We start from the raw sequence: 23,010 nt of genomic DNA, 5'->3' as shown, positions 1-23,010 counted from the left end.
GATACTGAGTTCTCAGCAAGATACAGCTATATAAAGATTTAATGGAATTCACACATCTGCAAGTGGTCTGTCTGCGTTTGGAGATATTTTGAAACTGACTGCCCAAAAAGTCAGACAAATGTAAGGTTAAGTCTAGGAGATCATTCAGTTCTATTTATGCTTTTAATCATTGTACTCCAGAGGCCTGTAACAAGATGCATACATTTTCAGAGTTCTTGAATTCTGTGGGATACATAAACTGATAGCTACCTATGAAATAAAATGCAATGCCCTTACATGCAGATATTCAGGAATGTATGGCCATTGTACTAAATGAAGAAATACACCAGCAGTATATGTTTGATTCCAGCATCTCTGAAGATGTGTCATTAGAAAACAGCATTCCTATCTGATCATTTTTTATTCAGCTATAACCAACTCTATAGTAACTTCTTAATATATTTTTGGTGGGGGAGGGGAATTGTACACACAAAGGGCAAAAAATATAGGTATCAGAAACTCCCACTCAACCTGCAAGTCCATAAAACTCAGCTGGGGAAAGGCCAAGCAGTTATTCATAAAAAGAAAATACAAATCATAGGAAATGTTGCTGAGCTGGAATGGCCTGCCTTCCTCATCTAATGCAGAGACTTTTCATGCATGCTTACCAGGGCAGTATGCATCAACGTCCAGTTTCTGTGCTGAAGTAAGTGTTGGTGAGCCAAGCTCAGACTCTGGAATTCGAGGGCTCTCAACAAACTTTGCCTTCCTCAGGGGGGCTAAAGAGAAAGGAAAGAGGAGGGAAGCAGGAAAAAGAAAGAAGAAAAGAGAAACAAAAAGAGAGGTCATGAGTAAAAGGAACAGCAAGCAACAGATGGAAACACTTAGCTAAACGACACACTGTCAGACTCATATCAGGTTACTCTTTTTTGGGGGGGACAGAAAAAAATTATCTGCATTCTTCACAAAGGAGATGGGTCTTGTTAAAGAGCTACAACAAACTGGAGCATTTTACTTTAAAATGGTCAAGCATCAAGGCATTGTATTAGTTAGCTAAACACTTTCTTTTTTCTCCCTGCTTCATTAAGTATATTTTTTATAGAAAACAAATAGATCTGGATTAACAGCTACAGAAAGGCTAAGATTGTTAAGAAATCTTGAATATGAAATGTTTGATAATTAATATATTTCCTTTGAACAGAAGTTTCAATTTTAAATATAATTTGCATTCAATAATGTCAGCTTTAGAAAATTCAGTATTGAATATGAATCATCAGACTGAATTAAATTGTTGAAAAAAGAAACAAATCACCTCATTTCTTAGTCTTAGAACCCCATTTGATTGGAGAGATTTAAAAGAAAGAAGCAAAAATGTTTTGGGGGTTTAAATACTACTTGAGCTGATATAGCAAAATATAGCAAAACAATACTGACTTTTGGTTCTAAAGAGAAATGATTAAATTATAGATTTGAGCTGTCAGCATTCTTAAGGCACTGGGTTCTGGGATATCTGTGTGTAATGAAACATAATTTTATAGAATACTTTTAGTACCAAGATTTTAAACAGCAAATTCTTAGCAGCCATGAAAAACAAATCTAGAGAAACGTGGTTCATAGAGGCAAAGATAACTGGGTTACGTTTGACAATATTCAGAACAAAATAGATCATGAAAGTTGCATTTGAATGAATTCACATGTTCATTAAGGTGCAAGTCTAATTTGAAAAATTATTTTAAGAAAGCAGTATAATAGGTTCCATGTCTAACATCTCTCTGAAGCTCATCCTCAAGTTTTATAATTTGAAAGACTGTTTTATACTTATCAATCCTGAAAATTAAACCTGGGGCCTGAAAGTCAAGCTGCATCCTTACCCTAACATGCACTACTTGTAAGAAGGATCTCCAGGTCAAATTATGACTTTACTGGCAGATAGTAATCTCACTAATGTTAATAGGATTATAACTGACTTGCCATGGATCTGCAAATCAGTTGGTGGTTCTGCAGATGATGCAAAAGAAGGAATAAAATGCAGTTCACTTACTGGGTATGTCTATATGTGCAATTAATTGGAAGCAATAAACTCCAGACCAGTTTGAGCCAGACTAAACTACTCCTGGGTGCAGCATCTACATGTGCACCCAGGAACAGCAGCAATTTAAACCAGGGTGGAGCAGGCCTCGGGCTCTAGGGACAGCATCAGGTGGTGAAGGGGCTGGCTGGGACACAAAGGTCCTGAAAGTGTAGAGTCATGTGGCTAGGTGGCAGGCAGGAGTCCGATTGCCAGCTGGCTGGGTTTAGCGAGTGTAATTTATGCCCGTGGTCGGCATCTACACATACATTTAATCGCAGTAAATTATCCCGGCATAAGATAATAATGCAACCTAACACAGATAGCATATGTAGACAGTGACGCTTTGCTTCACAGCTAATAAGTTTACTTCGCAGTAAAGTGCATGTGTAGATGAGTCCACTGTGTGGGCAAGTAATCTGATATCTGCAAGTAAAAATTTGTGTGACTTCCCATAAGAGTAACTCCCAGACTGAATACATCCAGAGGACTGGATTCTGCCATTTGCATCACTGGTGCAACTGTAGAACAACTCTGTAGAGTAAGACGCTTGGGATTTCTACTACTGTAATTTAGGGGAGAATCTGTTTCAGTGAAGCTGATCTGCTGAGTAACATTTTTATTCTGGTACTTTCCACAGCACACACTAAGGGATATTGATATACATACACCACAGTCACCTTGGTCTCCAAGGTTACACTGTGCAACACAATCCACACTGTGCAATGTGATGCATTTAAAAATGTAACTTAGATAATTTTACTAACATTTCAGCAGTAATTGTACTTACGCAGGAAAACGTACTTAAATGAATGACTGAGGCAATGGCCTGACAACATTATCTTTACTGTAAGATCTGGCATATCATACCTTTAGAAGAAGCAAATTTTTCTAGCACTATTTTATTACTGTTCAAATAAAAATTGGAAGGACTTCAATACAACATACAGATATTAGCTTGTCTTTTTCTTTGTAATGGTTTTGGCCGAACCAATTTCAGAGCCATGATATAATGTTACACTGAGGTAAAACTGAGCAAAAGGAATTGTTGCATTTCAGAATATATAGCATCCTCAGACTAAAAAAAAATAGCGGATCATAACTGCATTTCCATTAAAGCACTGAGATAACAGGAGATCAGGAGATCAAGGCTTAAGGGGTTATTTTGGATCTCATATTAAAAAGTAGTAGTAAAATACACAAATATAAAAAAATCTCTCTACTGTTGTGAATCTCTTTCCATTCTTATCTCTCATTCTGTAAGCCAAAGGTCTCTATTTCATTACAGTATTTATCTAGATTTCAGACTTATGTAACTTCCAAACTAAAGGCCATCCATCTAAAGTCCTTGGTGCCATGGAATGCATTTAAAAATGCTTCCTTTAGATTTTTGCTCTTCTTCTTAACATTAGATCCTCTTTTAATCATCTCCGTTTCTTCAGTTGAGAACGCACATTGATAATAAACTATACAAATCTATTTTGATTCAGTGGGATTTAGGCATGTACTTAACTGCTGTCCTGAATTGGGGACATTTCCTCAATCAAAGTAAATTTTATAATACATTCCATACAACACACAAAACATTTGCATGTTATCCTTTGCTTGCTGTCACATTTGCATTACAACACGGCACTGAACACTAAAAAATGCGAACACTTATTTAGCATCCAAATTGTTTGAATACATTTACTGGGGCTAAGGATGTTATAATGTGCAGCAGTATCTACAATAACAGAACCTGAGTCTATGCTGAATTTAGGACATGAACACTACCTCCAATGACAGCTGAATCTTAAATCAAATATCAATCAAACCTTGTTCAGCTAACATGGGTAAACATGAGCAGTCACAATAATGACCTCTTTCTTACTTTGAAAATGAATTTGATGCAAAATGCTGAACTGAAGGTGAAGGCAATCAGAACTTGTAGTAGAGATGATATCGTTTATTAGACCAACAAGATTTTGGAAAAAAAAAAATTATTTAACTGAACTGAAGGTGAGGCAGCCAGCAATCCTCCCTTTCTCCACACAGCAAGTACAGTAGGCAGCCAACTTTGTTAGGCAGTACCTAAACTTTGTTCAGGAGATGCTACTAACATGTGTGAGAGGGCAATATTATTCACTAATAGGACCTGTGTCAATGAAAACATGAATAGCAGTAAAATAATCACTTTGGGTCATAACTAGCAGGAATTAGATTCAATTAATTGAGAAGAAATTAAAGCATTGTATCCTACTCCCATTCTTCTGAGCTATCTCATCTCTATGATTTACTTGTTATAGGGCACATGATAATGATCATTACTACTGTCCAGTGTCCACTTCCAGTATGTCTTGAAGTGGACTGCATTATGTATGACTACAACAGCCATAAATGGGTACTTATAGGAGCCATATTTATTCGGCAAAATATGAAAGTTTTTGTACTGTTTTACATTCAACTTCTTCCTCTCTGCATCTTTAAAAGTGCTCTTAAATTTATGCCTTATGTTGCTCTGGCTCTTTTTTGCAGTGAATGGGGAAAAATGGACCGAAAAGCAGAGGACACAAAAGGATGAAAGGCAGTAACAGACAGGAGGCTTAACTGTAACTGAATGCATGCGATATCACTGAACATACGTAAGATATCTTAATTGACCATGGTTCTTCATAGAGGAGCTGTGGTAAAAATCCCTCTCACCTTTGGGCAGTGGACACAAAAAACAATGTGAACAAAGAAGAAGAGCTTTGTTAAACACAGGCAGCTGTGACACCAGTTGGTTTGCTTGGCCTTAACTGCCATTATTCAGAGTGATCTGGACACTTGCTAAGATGAAATATACATCAGGGCCATCCATCTGGAGGCTTGTGAGCTGAAAGTGGCCTGTGTGGGGTTCAGTTGTGGCCCCTGGACTCCTGCTTGGCTGCTGTTCCCTCCTTCAATTCTGGCTGCAACACCAGTGGCGTGTGTGGTGCGGGTGCTCCAGGGTTCCCTTCTGGCTTTTGCTTGAATGCCGCACCGCACATCCCAGCCCAGGTAGCTGAGTGTGAACTTAGGGCCGCACAGTGTAGCATTCTGGGGTGGGCATGACTGCTCGGGCATGCAGTGCAACAGCAGAGGGAGAGGGTGCTGGAGCATGGTGCAGCGGGGCATGGGAGCATGGTGCAGCAGGGGAGGGCTTCTGCATGGCACGTGGCTGATGGGACATTCGGTCCCCAGATGCCTGCAAGTTGGACAGTCCTGATGTACGTGATGGAACTGCCAAAGGCTTTAGTTACAAATATGTTTTTCCATCTATAAAATCAGAGTTGTATGCGTCTCTGTGCTACCTGTACTAGAAAAATCAGGAGTTCCTTGTGCTCTTACAATGACACCTTTAAAGATATTGGTAGAAGCTCTAAAATCTCTAGATCAAAATGCTGAAGCCAATTTTAATGATATTCTGCTTAACCTTCAGGGGCTGGCTTATTGAAGTTTGAAAAATCAGTTCTGAAAGGTATGTACTAGTCTGAAGAATGCTTGCTAATTCAGCTCTCAGTAACATTACAAGGGATTGCTTTTCTCTAAAATCAGTTATATCTAATGCCCCCTTCCTTTCTTCCCTGATTTCCTTTCTTTACTAATTTTACACACTTGTGAATTCAATTCTCATTTATTCACATCATGTGTATGAATTGATAACTGGTAAACAAGATGTAATATCAATTATTTAAAATAATGGTAAACAAATTATCTTACAGCAGTTTAGTGTTGATAAGACCTGGATACAGGTCACACTTTTATATAACTTCAACAATATACAGTTTCCTAAAACATAAGTTTAGGCATCATAAAATTATGAGCAATTCTTTCATTTTTGCCTATCATTTTAGACTCAAAAGTATGCAAAGTAAAATGTATTGAACTGGTTAAAAAAAAAGTATTGATACCATTCTTCAAATGTATATTGAAATGTCAACTTAGCCCTACTGAATAAAAAGGATCAACAAATATCTGAATATCTCAAGTACATATTCCTATTTGGTTCAGGGAAAAAAGACAGAAAGAAAATCAGGCAAAAGAAGGTAAGGAATGATTTGGTGACAAGACAAGGAAGGATTTGCAATTGTAAATTCCTAGAACCATAACCCTGACAAACCAGATACTCATCCTAACACAGATGTAAATGTGGACAACAGCAGACAAAAGGTTTTGAGTCATAGTTCAGAAATTCCTTTTAAAATTTTGGTATCAATGATGGTCTGTGAAACCTACTAAAATAAGCACTCTGAAATCACGAGTCTCAAATATTTAATTTTGGTGTATGTGTAAAATACGTGCAGGGGAGGAGAACTCTGAACTTCCTGAGAAGGCATTCAGCGGAGTGCTCTCCAGCCAGAGGAGCTCTACTTTCCCCTGCCCCAACCAAAGAAGTGGAGCCTGTCAATAAGTTCACTCACCATGGAGTTGCCTCCCTTCTAGGATGAGGTTGTTTTAGCTGGCCCAACAGCTGTGCTTGCTGCAGGTGAGCTTGGTCCAGTGGTGTAGTGAGGGGGGGGCCATGGCCCCTGGGTACTGGCTGAGGGGGTGGGGCACCAGCCAGGCCAAGAGCCCGCGGCACCTCCCACATTTGGTGTGTGGCCCACCTTCCCGCCTGGGGGCTGTCCATTTCTTTACCTGTTATGGCTGGAAATTCTGGCCGCAGTCCCTTCCCTGGCATGCCGTGATGTCAGTTTCCCCATGGAAGTGCTGTGGGGCGGGCTCCGCACCCTGTTTGGATCGTCCGGGGGGGGGGGGTGGGAAATTGCTCAAAACTTAGCTGGGGTCTGGGGCCAGGGAAGGGGGTTAAATAACCTGTCCTCCCCCCTCAAATTTACTGCTGGCTGCAACTGTGGACTACAAATCCCAGAGGCACCTAGAAGCATGAAGAGGAAGTTATGAGAAACCCTGCAGAGTCCTGCTGCTATAATTCTGGACTAAGTCCCAGAGATCTTGGGGGGCAGCAGAAAGAGGAAGTGAACACACAGGGGCTTACCCCTGCCTGGCACAGGTCTCCTGAGCCCCACTCTGCTCCACTGTGCACAGAAGGGGAGGGGGAAATTCCCCACCCCCTGCTCCCACATGGCAGCAAAACAAAATGGGGCTTGGATAGCTGTTCCAGGTGGGGGGAATCCCCTACAGCAGGGACATCTAGTGCCCCATGCCCAGCTGTGGGGGCAGGCACCCAGCATAACTATACTCACAGCCACTAGGGCAGGAGGTAATTACCTGCTTCACTCTGGCCAGGGCTTTTAAACTCCCTGCTGAAGCGGGGAGTTGAACAACCTGCTGGGGCTCAGCCTATACTAGGCTGCCCTTGGAAACATGTGGGGCTTCCACAATGTTTCCAGGGATCTGCTACCTTTCTTCTGAGCACTTCAGGTAAGTTTAAATAAAAAAATTCCTTGCCCTCTCTCTCCCCCATGGGTTCAGGCCATTTTTGGCCAAACTGCAGTTTTCTAGGGCTTTGGGGGAAATGATAAATTTGGGGCTTTCCCCTAAAATCCCCTGAAGCCCAAATTACAGTAGTCCCTAGTGATACGACAAAACAAAGTGCTCTAGAGAAGTTCCTGTTTCATTCATGAGCATTATGTAGCATTTCTGCCATTTTTGTAGCACTACAGAGAGTACGCATGCCTGTCCCTTCAACTTCTGTAATGCCAGAAGAATTTATGTAGCATGACAAATGTACCATACTTACTCAAATCTAATTTAACTGAAAATTTAAGATGACTCCCCAATAATAAGATTCTCTACATGGAAAATGTATAAATTTGTTCTAATTTTCCATGTATAGCATCTAATTATTGGAGGGATTCTTTTTCCCACCATTGCAGGGGAACAGGCAATAGGGAGTTACGGGGTGTGAGGACATCAAACAGATTTCCTCCTGTTTGTGTCAGTCCCCCTGTTACCTTTGCTCCCTGCCTACCCCCTCACAGCCTGGGGTCCCCCTTCCTCTCACAGCCTCTGCTCTCCACATCCCCTCCAGTTTCTGCTTTTCCCACTTCTCCGCTGCCTCTGCTCCCCTGCTCCCTACCAGCTTCTGATCTGAGTCAGCAGGCTCCACTGCTGTTCTAGCCTGGGGCACTGAGCATGGCCCCAGCTCAACTCAGCCCAGCCCATATAGCATCAGTGTGGGCTGCGTACTGTTGCTGTGGGGCAGGCTGGGGCTTTGCTCAGTGCCCCAGGCCACAGCATGTGCAGAGCCTGCCAGCATAGGGCAAAAGTAAGCAGGGAAGAAGAGGGCCAGGTGGAGGAGCAGAGTTTGTGTGTGGGGTTGGGGGAGAATGGAGAAAAGAGGCTGAATGGGGGAGATAGTGGGATGCAGAGGTGGCAAGGGGAGGAGACAGGCAACTGCTGCAGTTATGGCCCTGACCCCAGGTAGGGGCTGAGGCCTGCCCCCCATTTCCCTCGTACACAATTGTAAAGTGAGGGGCTTGTTCTCCCTTGTTAAACTTTGGGGAGGTGGGGGGAACCTTGTCTCGGAATCAAGTAAATAAAGTAACATCTGTTCGTGCCTCAGATTCATCTAAAATATATACGGTATTCCACCAAAAACACTTACCTCTAAGGAGAGAATTAAAGAATGTATAACGCGTGACATGTTATGCGGCTTAATGCACAACTGGAAGGCACGTGCACACTATGGTGATGAGTGCAGGATAAGAACCACAGTATGGATATAAACTCCTGGAAGGCCGCTTCAGGCTTAATACCAGGAAGAACTCATTCGCAGTCAGGGAAATAAATGTGGAATAAACTCCCTCCAGAGGTGGTGCAGTCACCTACCTTGGAGGTTTTTAATAGGAGACTGGACAGTCACCTTGTTGGGGTCACTTGACCCCAGTTGTCTTCCTGCCTAGAGCAGGAGGGCTGGACCTGATGATCTGCGAGGTCCCTTCTAGCACCTAACATCTATGAACAGAATGCTTCAGACTGTGGTTTTGGCATTTGCTCAGTTCAACCAAAATGTGGAAATACTTAAACAAATACCCCAAAGAACTTTATGTTGAGAACAATATGAAAGCAGCAATCTCTAGATTGCCACTGGTCAAAGTTTAGCGAACCCTGTCTTTAAGTATAATTAAGACAATATCATTTGTTTAATTGAAAGATATACCGCATTTACTTGAATAGAAGATGACCCTGGTTATAAGATGACCCTTCAGTAATTAGATTTTATATATGGAAAATTTATAAATGTGTTATAATTTTCCAGGTATAGAATCTAATTATTGGAGGTTTGCCTTGAAATTGTCCCCCTCACACTGCTACAGCGCTGGCGTGAAACTTCACAGAAGGACAAGCAAATGTGTTGGGAGTGGTGGCAATTAAACTACTGAAGGGGAAACATGCTGACTTAGCATGGATGGTTGTAAGAAATATCCTATTTGTGAGAGAGGTACAACACAAATGGGGCTTGATGAGCTTATCTAGGTGCCCAAGGAAGAGGTACAGGGAAGAAGAAATGGTGGGACATGTATTTTGGGAGTGTACATATGCAAAGGGAATGTGGGAAAGGGTCCGCTGCTTTCTGAGCATCACCAAAATAACCCTGTCATTAGCACGGTAGATGGTACTATATGGATTCATACGAAAGTGACTGGAGGAAAAATTATTAAGGACTTTCTTAGCATGTTTTAAAACTAGTTTACAGAAAGTAAGAAGGCTCCAACTTTTTAAGGGGTTGGCTTTCACTTGAAAGAAAGTACCTGAAGCTGGGGCTGCATGAACTGAAATACTACATCAATCAGTACAAGGAAAAGATTGGAGAAAATGAGGTGGAAAAGAAGGGTAGGAAACAGGACTGGACACACTTGTTTCACTAAACCAACAGAAAGGACTGATAGAGAGGGGAGGAGAGTTTCAGGTAGTTACTGAGGGAATAGTTTTTCATGGGTTTCTATATGAAGAAAGAGTGCTGTAAAGGGTTCTTTTGTGGGAAGTTAATACGTGTTGTTTAAGGGTTTAATATATGTAGTTGTATGTTTTTGGATATGTTGTTGTTTTTGCAATATGAAACTTTGGTAGACAAGGATGCTCGATTTGGGCACATATACACGTGCCAGATGTCTTGATTAATCAAGTCTGCTGGAGTGTGCTAATTAACGTGCCATGTGTATTTAGCATCCCCATACTTCAAAACGGCAGTGGGAGCACTTTAACTAAAGCTCGAACAAGTTTTAGTTCAAGCAAGCGCTCCTGTTGCTGTTTTGAAGCACAGAACACTGAATAAATGTGACGCTGCGGATGCTTTAATTAGAGCAGCTCTTGGAGCCACTTTAATTAAAGTGCCCCCCACCCTGGAGCACATGTATAGATGCCCTATGTGAAGCTTTTTAAGTGCAGGGTGATGTGTGTTTTTAATAAAATTGAGGGGGGGGAGGAAGGGGGGAAAGGCTCCCATCAGTATGTTTGCTTAATATGGGCCAAGTGTTTTATAGTCATGCTCAGTATTGACTGCATTTAATCACCCTAGTTGGTTTCCATTGCTGAACCCATGCTGCTTTTGGCAGCAGTTTAATGATAGATAATGTATTTAATGAGGTTTCCTTGTTTGTGATTATAAGATGAGGGGGGAACCTCATCTTGTATTTGAGTAAATAAGGTACTACACAAAATTTCTTGATTGGATGACAAATATTTGTTTTTAAAATTATGGTTACTGATAATTGCCTCCCAAGATAATTTTTACCATATGCTTGTCATGGCCATCCTTGACATTCTTGGTCAGCAATCAAAATTACTGAGTAATTTAATTACAAAATCGTAAAGGAGAACTATCCCCCTCTCCCAAAAACTTATGGGACTTAATGATATAATTCGTATTTTTGGTTTAGAAATTCTATTCTTAGCTGCACAGTCTGAGGACACAGCTCACTGCATACACATGCAGAGTAGGCTGTGCACTTGCTGCACACATACATCTGTTCTGGACATGCAGAAGGACTTGAATTCAGGAACAAAAAGGTCTTCTCCTTTTTTGCCCCCACCCCCTGCTGAGTGTCTAGGACACTCACCTGGGAAGCAGACTACATGAATTTGAGGACCCCCACTCACCCAGTGGGTGTTTGAACCTGAATAATGCTCTAGCCAACCAGGGATTATCCAGGTCCTTGTCTGATGCTCCTTTTGAACTGAGCCACAGTCCCTTGAACCTAACAGAAACTGGAAAATAATGGATACAGGTTTCTGTTAGGTTCAAGGGCCTGTGGCTCAGTACAAAAGAAGCATCAGACAAGGACCTGGATAATGCGTAGTTGGCTAGATCGTTGTGCAGGTGACTGGGGGGCCTAGAGGAGGAGGACAGCTTTAAGAAAAGTGCCAGAAAAGGGCCTGGATAATGCCTGACTTTTGGTGTGGTGGTTAGAGCTAGTGCACATGTCTAAGTCTGTGTGCCTATATAATCATCTATGTGTGTATAAGTGCCAAAAATGGCCCACAGATGACCAGAAAGGGAACAGAATATCACCCTAAGGTGGACTGTTTGGGTACATTTCATGACCATATGCCTTTATGATTTACAAGTGCTGTGCTATGGTTTGTCGAAGTGTTCCCTGGCTCGCTCTTCCATTCTTTGTCAGTCCTATGAATTTCATATAAATTACATTATCAAACTGAATAAATCATGCTAACATCTGTATTGTATTTCTTGATTGCTTTATATCTTCCATACATATAAACAGTAAATAGATATTACATGAACAGTAATATTTTAGCATTGTTTTTATATAATAGAATTATAAAAAAATGTAAGTCTGAAAGGAACCTCAAGAGATCATCTAGAGATCTAGATGATCTCCTGAGGTCCCTTTCAGACCTACATTTTTTTAAATGAAGGAGTGTAGAAGAACTGGCAGTTACTGAAAGAGACTAAATTAAATGCACAATGGCAAATTATCCCACTGCAAAGGAAAGACAGGAAGCATAATAAGAGATTATTATGGATATATCAGGAGCTTTTTAATGACATGAAAATCAAAAAAGTACTCATACAAAACTGGAAACACAGGTAGCTAACTAAGGATGTGTAAAAAGGAATAGCAAAGCATATGGTGGTAAAATCAAAAAGGTTAAGATTCAAAATTAGTTTAAAATATCAAGGGACGTGAAAAGGCTACAGGGAAAGGTTCTATGCATGTATCAGAAGTAGGAAGAAAACAAAGGGAAGTATAGGTTCATTACTAAATGAGACAGCAGTACAAATAGCAGGAGGGAACATATGAATTGTTCCAGTAGGTAAAAGAGTTCAAAAAAGGGAAAGTAATCAATAGTTCTCCATGGCCAGAGGGAGACAGACAAAAATAAATCAGCTTAATTTGCAGCAAAGATTTACAATAGACGTTAAGGACACCTTTCCAGCTGATAGGATGGTGAAACACTAGAATAGACTACATAGGCAGGTTATGAAATTAATCGGAGATTGTTTTAAGTAGTAAGTTAGAGAAAAATTTGTGGGGATGGTCTTAATTACTTGTTCCTGCCTCTGTGTAGGTCTGAAAGGGACCTCAAGAGATCATTTAGAGATCAAGATTATCAAACTGAATAAATCTTGCTAGCATCTGTATTGTATTCCTAGATTGTTTTATATCTTCCATACATATGAACAGTAACAGATATTACATGAACAGTAATATTTTAGAATTGTTTTTATATAATAGAATTACAAAAAAATGTAGGTCTGAAAGGGACCTCAAGAGATCATCTAGATCTCTAGAGCATTCAAAAAATCCACGTTACAAAAAATGTGGGTCCGAAAAGGACCTCAAGAGATCACCTAGATCTTTAGAGTATTCAAAAAAATCTACATTACAAAAATTGTAGGTCTGAAAGGGACCTCAAGAAATCATCTACAGTGGGTGCTGCTGCCAGCACTTCCGCTGATTGGATGCTGGGACCCCCCCGGTCACCAATCAGCTCCTGGGGGACCTTCCCCCCCCCGGTCGCCAATTGGCCACTGGGGAACCACCCCCCCAGCTCATCTGGCCGCTAGAGGACTTCTACCTTCTCAACCAGCTGCTGGGGGTACAGTGACCCAAAAAAGGTTGAAAACCCCTGCTGTAAATGCACTCAAATCAGTCATTAAAAGATTATGAAAATAAAGAGTTACACTACAGTCCATATTTTTTGTATTTTTACGTTGAGTATTAGGATTAATTTTGGTTCTGTTTGGGTTAAATTCCAGGAGTCCATTCTATTAAAAAATAAGAAGGAGACAAGAAATGTTTCTATAATTTAAAATGATCACCTTTTCTCTGTCTCATATTAACACTGTGTTGTTAGTCTACTATACTTAAAATCTCTTGAGCTCACTAATTCTATTGCATTTTCTATTTATGTAATTATTTCTCTGTTACGCAGTTCATAACTGAGTTAGCATTTAATTAGGAAAGATTTTTTTTTATTAAAAGGCCTTGATAAAATGACAATGCAGTGGATTACTGAAAGACTTTCATCTTTGAAATTCATTTCCAGCTATCTAAAGAATATGCTCAATCTTGTTAAAAGGAAAATAAATGCCAATTATCTGAGTGTACAAGGTGATCTGATTCTTCAGTTCTCACTGTGTGAATTTACTGCATGGAACACAGTTGCAGAGTGGTTAAGACAGCACCTCACAACCTTTTGAGACTTGAGGCATCCCTTGTTAGACTCAAGGGAGTCCTCAAAAGACTTAAGGTAGCCATAAAAAATGTCAGTTCTTCATTTTCACACATTTTTTGACTGCAGAAAAATACTAAGAGTAATTCTTCTGCTGCAAAGAACTCAGAAAGATCACCACAACAGGTCATAATGCTTTAAACACTATGGATTCTTATTTGAAACTTCTGGGTTTATCTTGTGAATCATATTTGCACGCTTAAGAGCACTAACACTGTGTAGCATGCCATGGTACCTCTGAAAGGACCTCAAGGCACCCCAGGGTCCCACGACACCGTGGTTGAAAATCACTGGGGTTAAGATGTCTTACTGCAATTTCAGAGGTGAGAATTCATTCTTCACAAGGTCATTCAAGCTGGGAAGAAAAAGGCAGCCTGACATAGGCTCTCCAGCACCAGGTGGCCATAGAAATCACCCTGCCTTGACCCGGCAAGCCTGGTAATCCACTATGCTTATGCACGCTGTTTAATTTCCAATTAGAGAGAGAGAGAAAGGGAGAATAGTTACATTTATGCATAAAAATATATTTAAAGACAGAGTAAAAGGTGAGAAACACTTGACTTATTTTGACACTATAATTCACTGATAATAAAATACATTATTTTGAAAATTTTATAGGCTTTCTCTGCTCTCTTTTCTTTAAAAGTGAAAACTAAGAATACTAAGAACTAATGGGAATTAAGGATACACTGGGCCTAGCTTGATAATGTTTTATATAAGGAAGAACATGCAAAAATGTTGACTGATTATGCAAGACTTTAGATGACTACCTACATTATTGGAAAGTTTATAGTAAATATTTGGAATATTTATAGAAAATAAAGACAGCTATATATATATTCTATACATTTACATTACAAATATGGCTGAAGAATATATGGATGTCTAAAATAATTGTTTTTATCCGCAGTTAAAGGCAACAAGTTAGGAACATTTCAATTTCCCCTCACAATAGCATGGCAGCTGGAATCCTCATACCCAATGTGGAGTCTGATAGGACATGACATACTCGTAGGCCACGTGGAACTGCATTACACAGAATCACACCCTTCCATATATATTATATACACTGTACTAATCTTTTTCTCAAGGAGGGGCAGAACATACAGCTTAGTTCAAAGTGACCTGAGTGGTCTTTCCATTTGGTGGACACCTTATGCATAATATAGCTGGTGAAATTCTACTGTGTTATGGACTTTCTATTACCGCAAGTTGGAGAAGAGATTAGAATTTGCCATTTGTATCTTTCTGAATAAGTAAAAATATTATTTCCCACCAGACCTGGAGTAAAATATTCCTATATATACTGCAAATATGTCAGAATAGCTCTCTGTTTAAAATGCACAATAAACTTAATATAAGTTTTTATATTTTAATTAAGTTTATTTTATTTAAGTTTTGAACAAGCATGGATTGTATTTTACACTTGTATATTTAACCAGAACTGGATTACTTGATTTAGGTTTACTAAAATGGCTGATGATTCACTAGTTTTACAAATAACCTACCAAGCATTTGGATCACAAAAGAGAAGTCAAGAGACTTGTTTTAGAAGGGAGACTTCTAAGTGGGAGAAACCCACTTTTCAAAGATAGCAAGAGTGGCATTTTGTGCCACGCTCTTCACAGGTCGTATATTCCCCCATGTTTAGTTAGTAATGAAGACTGCCCTGCCAGAGACTGATTCACATGTTGGAAGCAGCCCAATGACTACGTAATGCCTCCGAGAATTGCCTTTATTGAAGTCGTTCTTGTACTAAAATGTTTTAAGTGCTGCAGTGTTATTGATCCACGGAGCTTCTCAAACAAATAACTACCAGTTTCAAAGTGGCTGGACCACACCCAACAAAGCTCTAGCTATAGTCTTTAATCTCTTCTACATGCCCAAGAGTCTTTGTTCTGTTCAGGCCTGAGCCATATAAACACTAGATCACAGCTCACACAGGGTTCTACCATGACATCAGGATGTCAAATATGTAGAAAGCGCCTTTTCATTAGATTAAAGCCAAAATGAAAGTATGCAAAATCATCTGTAAAGGTAAACAGAAACCCCACTCCACCCCCCAGTATTTGTTAATACCTATATAGAGCACCTATTCTCATAGATGGACATTCCAGACACACTCTGTTATGCCAGTGATTTTAAGTTAGGGTCATGCAGTACCCCAGGATGCCATTGGATCTGTGTAAGGTTGCATGGGGTGCTCCACAATATTAGCAATGTTAAATGTGCAAACAACAACATTTGATTCACAAGGTACACCCAGAATTTGCAATTAGGAATCCATAACATCACAAACATTTCTGATTTGTTGTAGCCTTTCTGACTTCTTCACAACAGAAAAATTGCTTTTATTTTTTCGTAGTCAAAAAAACAGATGAAAGCTAAGAGCTGGCATTTGTTGAGGGTTGCCTTGGGTCTAATGAGTGTTGCCTTGTGTCTAATGAAGGGTGCCTTGAGTCTAAAAAGATTGAGAACCACTGCCTCATACAATAGCAATGGATTATTCCATTGTGGTAGAGACCCTGAAAGTCTCTTTAATTAGATACTTAAGTGCAAAAGGCCTGTTATTGCCTAAAGATTTATTAACAAGTGAACCTTTCAGAGCACAGTTATCCCAGCATCAACCTATTTTCAATGCTAACAGAAAAAGCTTACAATCAAAATAAGAGACACATGTCTTTCCTGCCCAACTGTGGGGGGGGGGAAGGAGGAGGAGGGGCTGGACCCGATGATCTTATAAGTTCCCTTCCAGCCCCTAACATCTATGAATCTATGACTGGGGAGCAGAACACACAACCAGAGTGAACTATGTGAGGGGAGCAAAAACCGATTTAGTTCCATGATGAGGGGAAGGGGCGAGCAGCTCAGCTAAATGGAAAAAAAGGGAAAGGAAGCAGGATGAAGGGGAAAGAGTAGGTGAGACGAGGCATTTGGAATGTAACTGAGGTCAAAAGACTGAAAAGGAAGGGAAGGAAGACAGCAAACATCCAATCACATCAGGATAGAGGATGTCCAGTCTAAACCATTGGCATTTTTTTAACACCCAATGTGCCTGCTCTGGCGGGTTCTGCAGCTACTGCTATCAGCTGAAGTTACTGGTTAACTCTTCTCCACTTTTACCTTACTTTCAATGTGGTGGGGTAGGCTGGGGGCAGGAACTACCTGTGCATCCTAGTGCTCCAAAGGTGGAGGGTTCTCTGCTGTATGGTTCAGTGGAGTACTGGAGAGAAGGCAGACCTTGCTGAGCTCCATTTTACCCTCCCCTCAGGGCAGCTATCCCACATCTCTGATTTTAACTTACTGCTGCTCAATCACTGCATCTTTAAGAAATCCCTCATCAAATATAGAAGGAAGAATGGTTAACAAGAAAAAGGTGAACTAAGTATGGTGAAACCAATATCAATCATGGGTAAAGTAAGTGTTTAGTGAATGATTATTTAAACCTTTCTCAAAAGCGTCAAACACTATATTAAATGTGCTGAATGGAAGAAAAGGACGCATCCTAAAACACTAATATGCATATATGCTGTCCTAAAAGGAACAGTAGCTTAATCCTGATCATGTTTACTGCAATAAGACTATTTATAGTTAATTATAGCAAATTAAGTTTGATGGCTAATTGCCATCACTAGAAAAAACAGACAGAAAATTGAGCCTTCCTTTGGTCAGACTAAATGCTCTTTTTTAATTTAGATTATACCAGACTGGGAATCCCAAAATGAGTGTTGAACAGCTGTTATTTAGAAAACTGTGGCAAGCCTTTTAAAAGAAAGGTGTTCTGACAAAGGATTCCAGGAAAATCTCCCAGTCTCTCTCCACCCAAGTTCACTGTTAGTGTGGACTACCAGAAAGTCTCCAGTTTATTCTGCTTAATGAAGTAGATTTTGGTAACAGCACATAACTGAAATAAAATAAGTGCATGAAAATTAATATATTCAACTTAGACCTTCCATTCAATTATACTAGACTGATTTCAATGCCTGGCTGCCAGAAGTGTATCTTCTTCAGAATTAAGTGTCATGGTAGTATGGATTTGCATGGAGTATCCATTCTACATCTTTCTGGCTTCTTATACAACTTTTCAAAATTACGTTTTTGGCAGAAACATCTCAGGTTTGGTTTCACTGCAGAATTAATTGAGTGTGGGAGGAAGGAGGGTGAGAGAAAAGTATGCAACTCAAAATCTGTTGAGCTATTTGTGTTATCTATGAAAATAAGTCAGTCATTAGCTGACATTTCTTACACGTTTATGTCCTTATCAGTTTGCTTTTAAAGCTTTAATTTGGCATGTGCTAAAAGTTGTGCTGAAGGAGAACTTGTGCCACACAGGGTTATACTGAATTTAGCCATGTAATTTTACTTGAAATCAAGAGCTCCTTCCAACTGGTGAAAGCAGCACTGGCCCAGTGCTAAGGTGAGGAGCTTTTCTATTTTCCTTCCTTTGCTATACCATTTGATGATAAAAATTAAATTGGATATGAGAGGGATGTCCCATGACACAAGAACGAAGAAAGATATGTTTTGCTCTAGCTCTATTCCCTGTTACCCTACAGACTCTTTATCAACAATCCAAGAATTTCTAAATATTGCACAGATAAAATTGAGCTGAAATCCTCAAGGAAGGTCAGGATTTTTATTTTTTAAAACAAGCATAGATGTCTTCATCATAACAATCACATTTTAAGTAAACCTGTAGGTATAGCACTATTTGAAATTCAAGAGGGTCATCTTACCCTAAGATCACAGCCCTGCTCATAAAAATGCTACTCTAATACTTCAAGGTAAAGAATCTACTTTGAGAAGCATCTGTAAACTTCAACAAGCAGAATACCAAAGCAAACACTTTTTTTTTCCATGACTGCAGGAATGCACAGAATAGACCATAAAATAGATTTTGTGACCCACCTGTCGAAGGAACATTCATTTGGCCACATCTGTTTCCTTGTCAAATTCAATTTTCTTTTTAAAGGAAAATATTGCTTCTCTGATACTGCACAGGATCTTCAGAAAATTACTGAACTGTATCACTCTTTCCACTGCCATACTTCCTTTCCAAAGCTCTCTCAAGAAAAATTCTGAAGTATTTTGAGAAAAGAATTAATCCCTATATTTCTGTTATTCTAAGTTGCAGAACTGGGTCCATTTACTCTCCCTAAATATTAAATAATGAGAGGAGAACTTTCCTTTTCATACGTTAAGAAAAATTGTTCCTTGGTTTTATGCAAGAGGCAAAGATTTTTGTGATATCTGTTATTGGACCTAGTTGGGAGAGATTTAAGCACGGTTTCTGAGAAAGAAGCAGACAGATTTTGAGCTAAGTAGCAGACAGAATAGCGGCCTGTGTAGGACTCCATATGTAAATAAAAACAGTCTGCTTAGAGGAATGAATCATGGCTGTGAAATAAGAAGAAGATATATTATCCGAAGTAGGTAACAGGCAAGAGAAATGCAGTAGACAGGACAACCTGATTAGCAGCAGAGTAAAACCACTGAAGAGGAAAGAGTGTTGAGTATGTGGAGTGCAGAGAGAATAGCAGGATTGCAAGTAGATTATAATGAGCCATGAAGTCAATGTCTGTGTTTTAGAATCCGGTAATCTTACAAATTTTTGTTCCCAGGTCTGTTTTCTGAACGTGTTTTATAAATTTCCCTTGAGCATGAGGTCTGAAGTCAGACAGGGAGCAGCTGTTCTGTGAAAAGTGCACTCCTCCCCGTGTTTCTGTCTCCATCCTTAATTTTTCCCCTGCTAGCGTTCCATGGATTCTGAGGGTTTTGTTGTGGATACTGATTGTTGTGGCAGTAGAGATGAGCTGACAGGGTTTGCATTTCTTAGGACCCCTCTACAGTTGTACGTGAAGGTGTGATGGGATCTAATGTGTGATTCACACAATTGCACCTCCTACCATGCCACATGTGCATGGCAGGAGGCACAATTATGGGATCCCGCATTAAATCCCATTGCGTCTAATTGCCAGTGCACAGCGAGCCCAATCCTGGGCTCCCCCTGCACTGGCCAAAAGCAAGCTCCCATGACTAGGAGCTCCTTCAGCAGATACTCTCCTAACCATGGGGTGGTAACCAACGCACCCCTGGGACTGGGAGATGCAGATGCCGCAATCTCTGAGCCCGGAGGTACATGAAACCCCTAAGGCTGGGAGACTGCCTCAGCCAGAATCTCCCAGCCCCACGGATTTCAGCTGTGGGACTCCTAGCCCTGGCTGGGCATAGTGCAACCCTGTGGCTAGGAGCCCCATCAGCTAACTGAGCTCCCAGGCACAGGGGAGACCCTACTACATGCACAAATTAAACCTCAGTAACAACCAGCTACATAGTACACATTTCAAGGTCTAACTTCATAGTTGGTAGGAGCTTTTTATAGCATAATAGTTACTTTGCACATGTAGCTGGTTGCAAGGTAATTACACAGTTCACCCATTAACTGTACAATACCTGTAATGTGAAGAGGGGGCCTTATTAATTTAGAGTTGTGTCCTGTTTAGCTTCTGTCAATCAGTACAAAGTTTGCTTCTAATGATAAATTGATTGAGGTTAGATTCTTCTTCTGTTTCTCATATCCTTGTCATAAAGTAGATGTTTTTCCAGAATCATGCACAAGTGATGACTCTCTCTGTTGCTGCAGCGAGGTCCTCTTTTGTACAGGTCTCACCAAGAAGTCAGCAAACGAGCAGGTGGTCCATAGTCTGTACTTTACTACATTTGCATATATTCATGTCATTAGAGTAGCTTCAATTAATCAAGCTGGTTTTTGATCTTACAGTCTATGCGCACAAGCAACTCACGCATTGTAATGTTGACCAGTCTAGATCAGCCCCTCTGGGAAGGTCCTGCTAGGGTTCCAAGTCTATTTTGGAACACCTGATTGCACATAATCTTTCCTTTCATAACCTCAGATGCACCCTGTCAACTGGCATGTCCAATGGTGCAATACTGGTCACAAAATGTTTGTGCTCTAAAACATTTAGTTATTTCTATGTAACCACAGAGTGGATGTCTGGGGTCTTCCATCTGCCTTGATCTTTCTTTTTCACTCTCTACCTTTCTTCTGATATCAGGGGGTGCAATGCCAGCAAGTACCGGCTATCCTTCAGTGTGGGCTTTCAACATCCAATTATTTCATGACAGCTGTCATTTAGAATTGGGTCTAGTTTCTTGACATAAACCGATCATTCTCATATAAGACATGAATACTCTGCAGTGGAGTAACCCAAGGCAATAGCAGTGGTTTGTAATGTAGCTGGGTTTGCTCCCCACTTGAAGTGACCAACTTTGAATTATGTTGTTGCAGGTGCTGACTTTCCCTTTTGTCTTCTTTACACATGCTTTGAAGGAAAGTGTTTGGTCCAATGAAACCACCAAGTACACAGGACTTGGGTGATTTGCAAACCAGGAGCTGAAAATATTTCTCTCAAGGTCTAATTATTGAGGCTATAATTGTTTGATGATCATTATCAGTTTGAGCATGGGATACAAGGTGACAATTAGGGGTGTGGAGTCAGTGGGGATCCCTGAATTTATATCACTTGGAAATTGGTACAGGGATTATTTGGGGAATGTACCCCATTATACTTATTATTTTATTATATTTTTATTTTATATTATTATTTTATATCATTAGCATAATGTATTGTTTTAAAGTTCTCCATTCGTAGCACTCATTTGGTTGAGTCTGTAACAGACCCTCACAGGCCTTACAGGGGGCTCCTCCAACACCAGTACCCCTGCCACAGTCCTTTGGGCTCAAGTACAGGCTCCTGCTGTTAAGGGAATCACAGCTAGGAGCGGCTCTCAGTACCTTCCTGGATGACTCCCAGGAAGCCCCTGCAGTCCATTAGAAACAAAAATGCAAAAATATGGGCAGGGGTATTTCTTACCCCATTGCTCTCCAATGTAGGGTTTTCCCTCTCACTAATGCTTGGTGTCCTTTTGGGCTCTCCGCCCTGCACACCCAGCCTATCAAAGCTGGTTTCTGGTCCCCAGCTGTAGCTCATCTGTCCTGTATTGAGGGGAGACAGCTGGTCTGAGTTAACATCAAGTGTCTCCTCCCCTGAGGTTATAAACAGCCTGGGCTGTTCCAGCCCTAATTTTAGCATTTCCAAATGGGGCTTTCCCTTTCCAGGGGTTTTGCTTCCTAGTGGGAACCTTAAGTGGGTTGGACCATCTCTGTGTTCTCCTGAGGCTTTCTGCAACAGAGGGATACTTCTTTTCTCTGCTTGAGAGTGCTCTGCAGGTAAGGGTTTAGTTCTTTCCACGCTCTCAGACCTGTCTAGGGGCTTCTTCTTTTTGCTGCCTCTGAGCAGGCTCTGCAGTTGCCCCATTTCAAACACTCCTGTGTCTTGCCCCTTTACTGTTGGGGCCACTTGACTTCCCGATACTAAGGGGAAGGGAGCGAGCATAGATTTTCCTCCTCCCACTCCCCCTATTCTTCTACGCATTGTTAAAGAGGACAGGTTCTCACAGCAAGACAAATAAATTGGGGTAGATACTACAGTCACTGCTCACAATTAATACCTTTTGGCTTCAATCACTAATATTTCTTCTTGTTCCCAGGATTTGCATATTGTAGGTGATTTCTATTGTGTATTTAAATTACATCACAGGAGACATAGTTTAAAATAAATGTAGAAACCAGAGATACTGACTCACTTCCTCTACCTAAACCATCAACATTTTATCCTAATGGGAAATTTAGCTAACTCATCATCATTGGCAATCCCTTGCAGTCGAGGATGATTGTCTGCCATAATTGCCATATCTGTGGGTCCAAAGATGGTTGACGAGGCCTATTTGGAATGACAGACGCTGTTGCAGCTTGGGCACACATTTCTGTGCAAGATGGATGGCTCTGGGCTCCTGGTTCAAGCTGTGACATGCTGTTTCTGCCACTCCCACTTTTCCATTTCCTGTTGTTGTTGTAAGGTATCAAAGTACTGAGAACCACCATGTTTCAAGACAGACTTGAGGGGAATGCCTCAAGACCTAAGGTTGAGGAGGACCGGGTTAGAGTGCTTCTGGAGGGGCTGGACATGTTCAAGTCAGCAGGTCCAGATGCTCTCCACCCCAGGGTGTTGAGGGAGCTAGCAGGGGTTATTGCTGGGCCCTTGGCATGGCTTTACGAGCACTCGTGGTGCCCGGGCCAGGTGCCAGATGATTGGAAGATAGCCAATGTGGTCCCCATGAGGGAGGACCCAGGCAACTATAGGCCCGTCAGTCTTACTCAATCCTGGGGAAACTCTTTGAGAAGATCATCAAGGAGCACAGCTGTGATGGGCCAG

At 40.8% G+C, this 23,010-nt stretch overlaps 1 protein-coding gene across 11 annotated transcripts in view; it reads right to left on the bottom strand.

Annotated features, from left to right (window-relative positions):
- The window catches only part of TANC2 (tetratricopeptide repeat, ankyrin repeat and coiled-coil containing 2), an 806,911-nt gene that overhangs the window by 329,986 nt on the left and 453,915 nt on the right, over positions 1 to 23,010 (bottom strand). For 8 of the 11 annotated variants that reach the window (XM_059726841.1, XM_019500742.2, XM_059726842.1 and 5 more), the window contains one exon: positions 648 to 758. The exons of the other annotated variants lie outside the window; for them this stretch is intronic. In XM_059726841.1, the coding sequence (XP_059582824.1) occupies positions 648 to 758 (111 nt within the window). The remainder of the gene's footprint in view (positions 1 to 647; positions 759 to 23,010) is intronic. 11 annotated transcript variants of the gene reach the window in all.

The sequence above is a fragment of the Alligator mississippiensis genome, chromosome 4 (assembly GCF_030867095.1).
Source record: "Alligator mississippiensis isolate rAllMis1 chromosome 4, rAllMis1, whole genome shotgun sequence".
NCBI classification, from domain to species: domain Eukaryota; kingdom Metazoa; phylum Chordata; order Crocodylia; family Alligatoridae; genus Alligator; species Alligator mississippiensis.
Note: the sequence above shows the minus strand (reverse complement) of the source record. Positions and strands in the feature narration are given on the sequence as shown.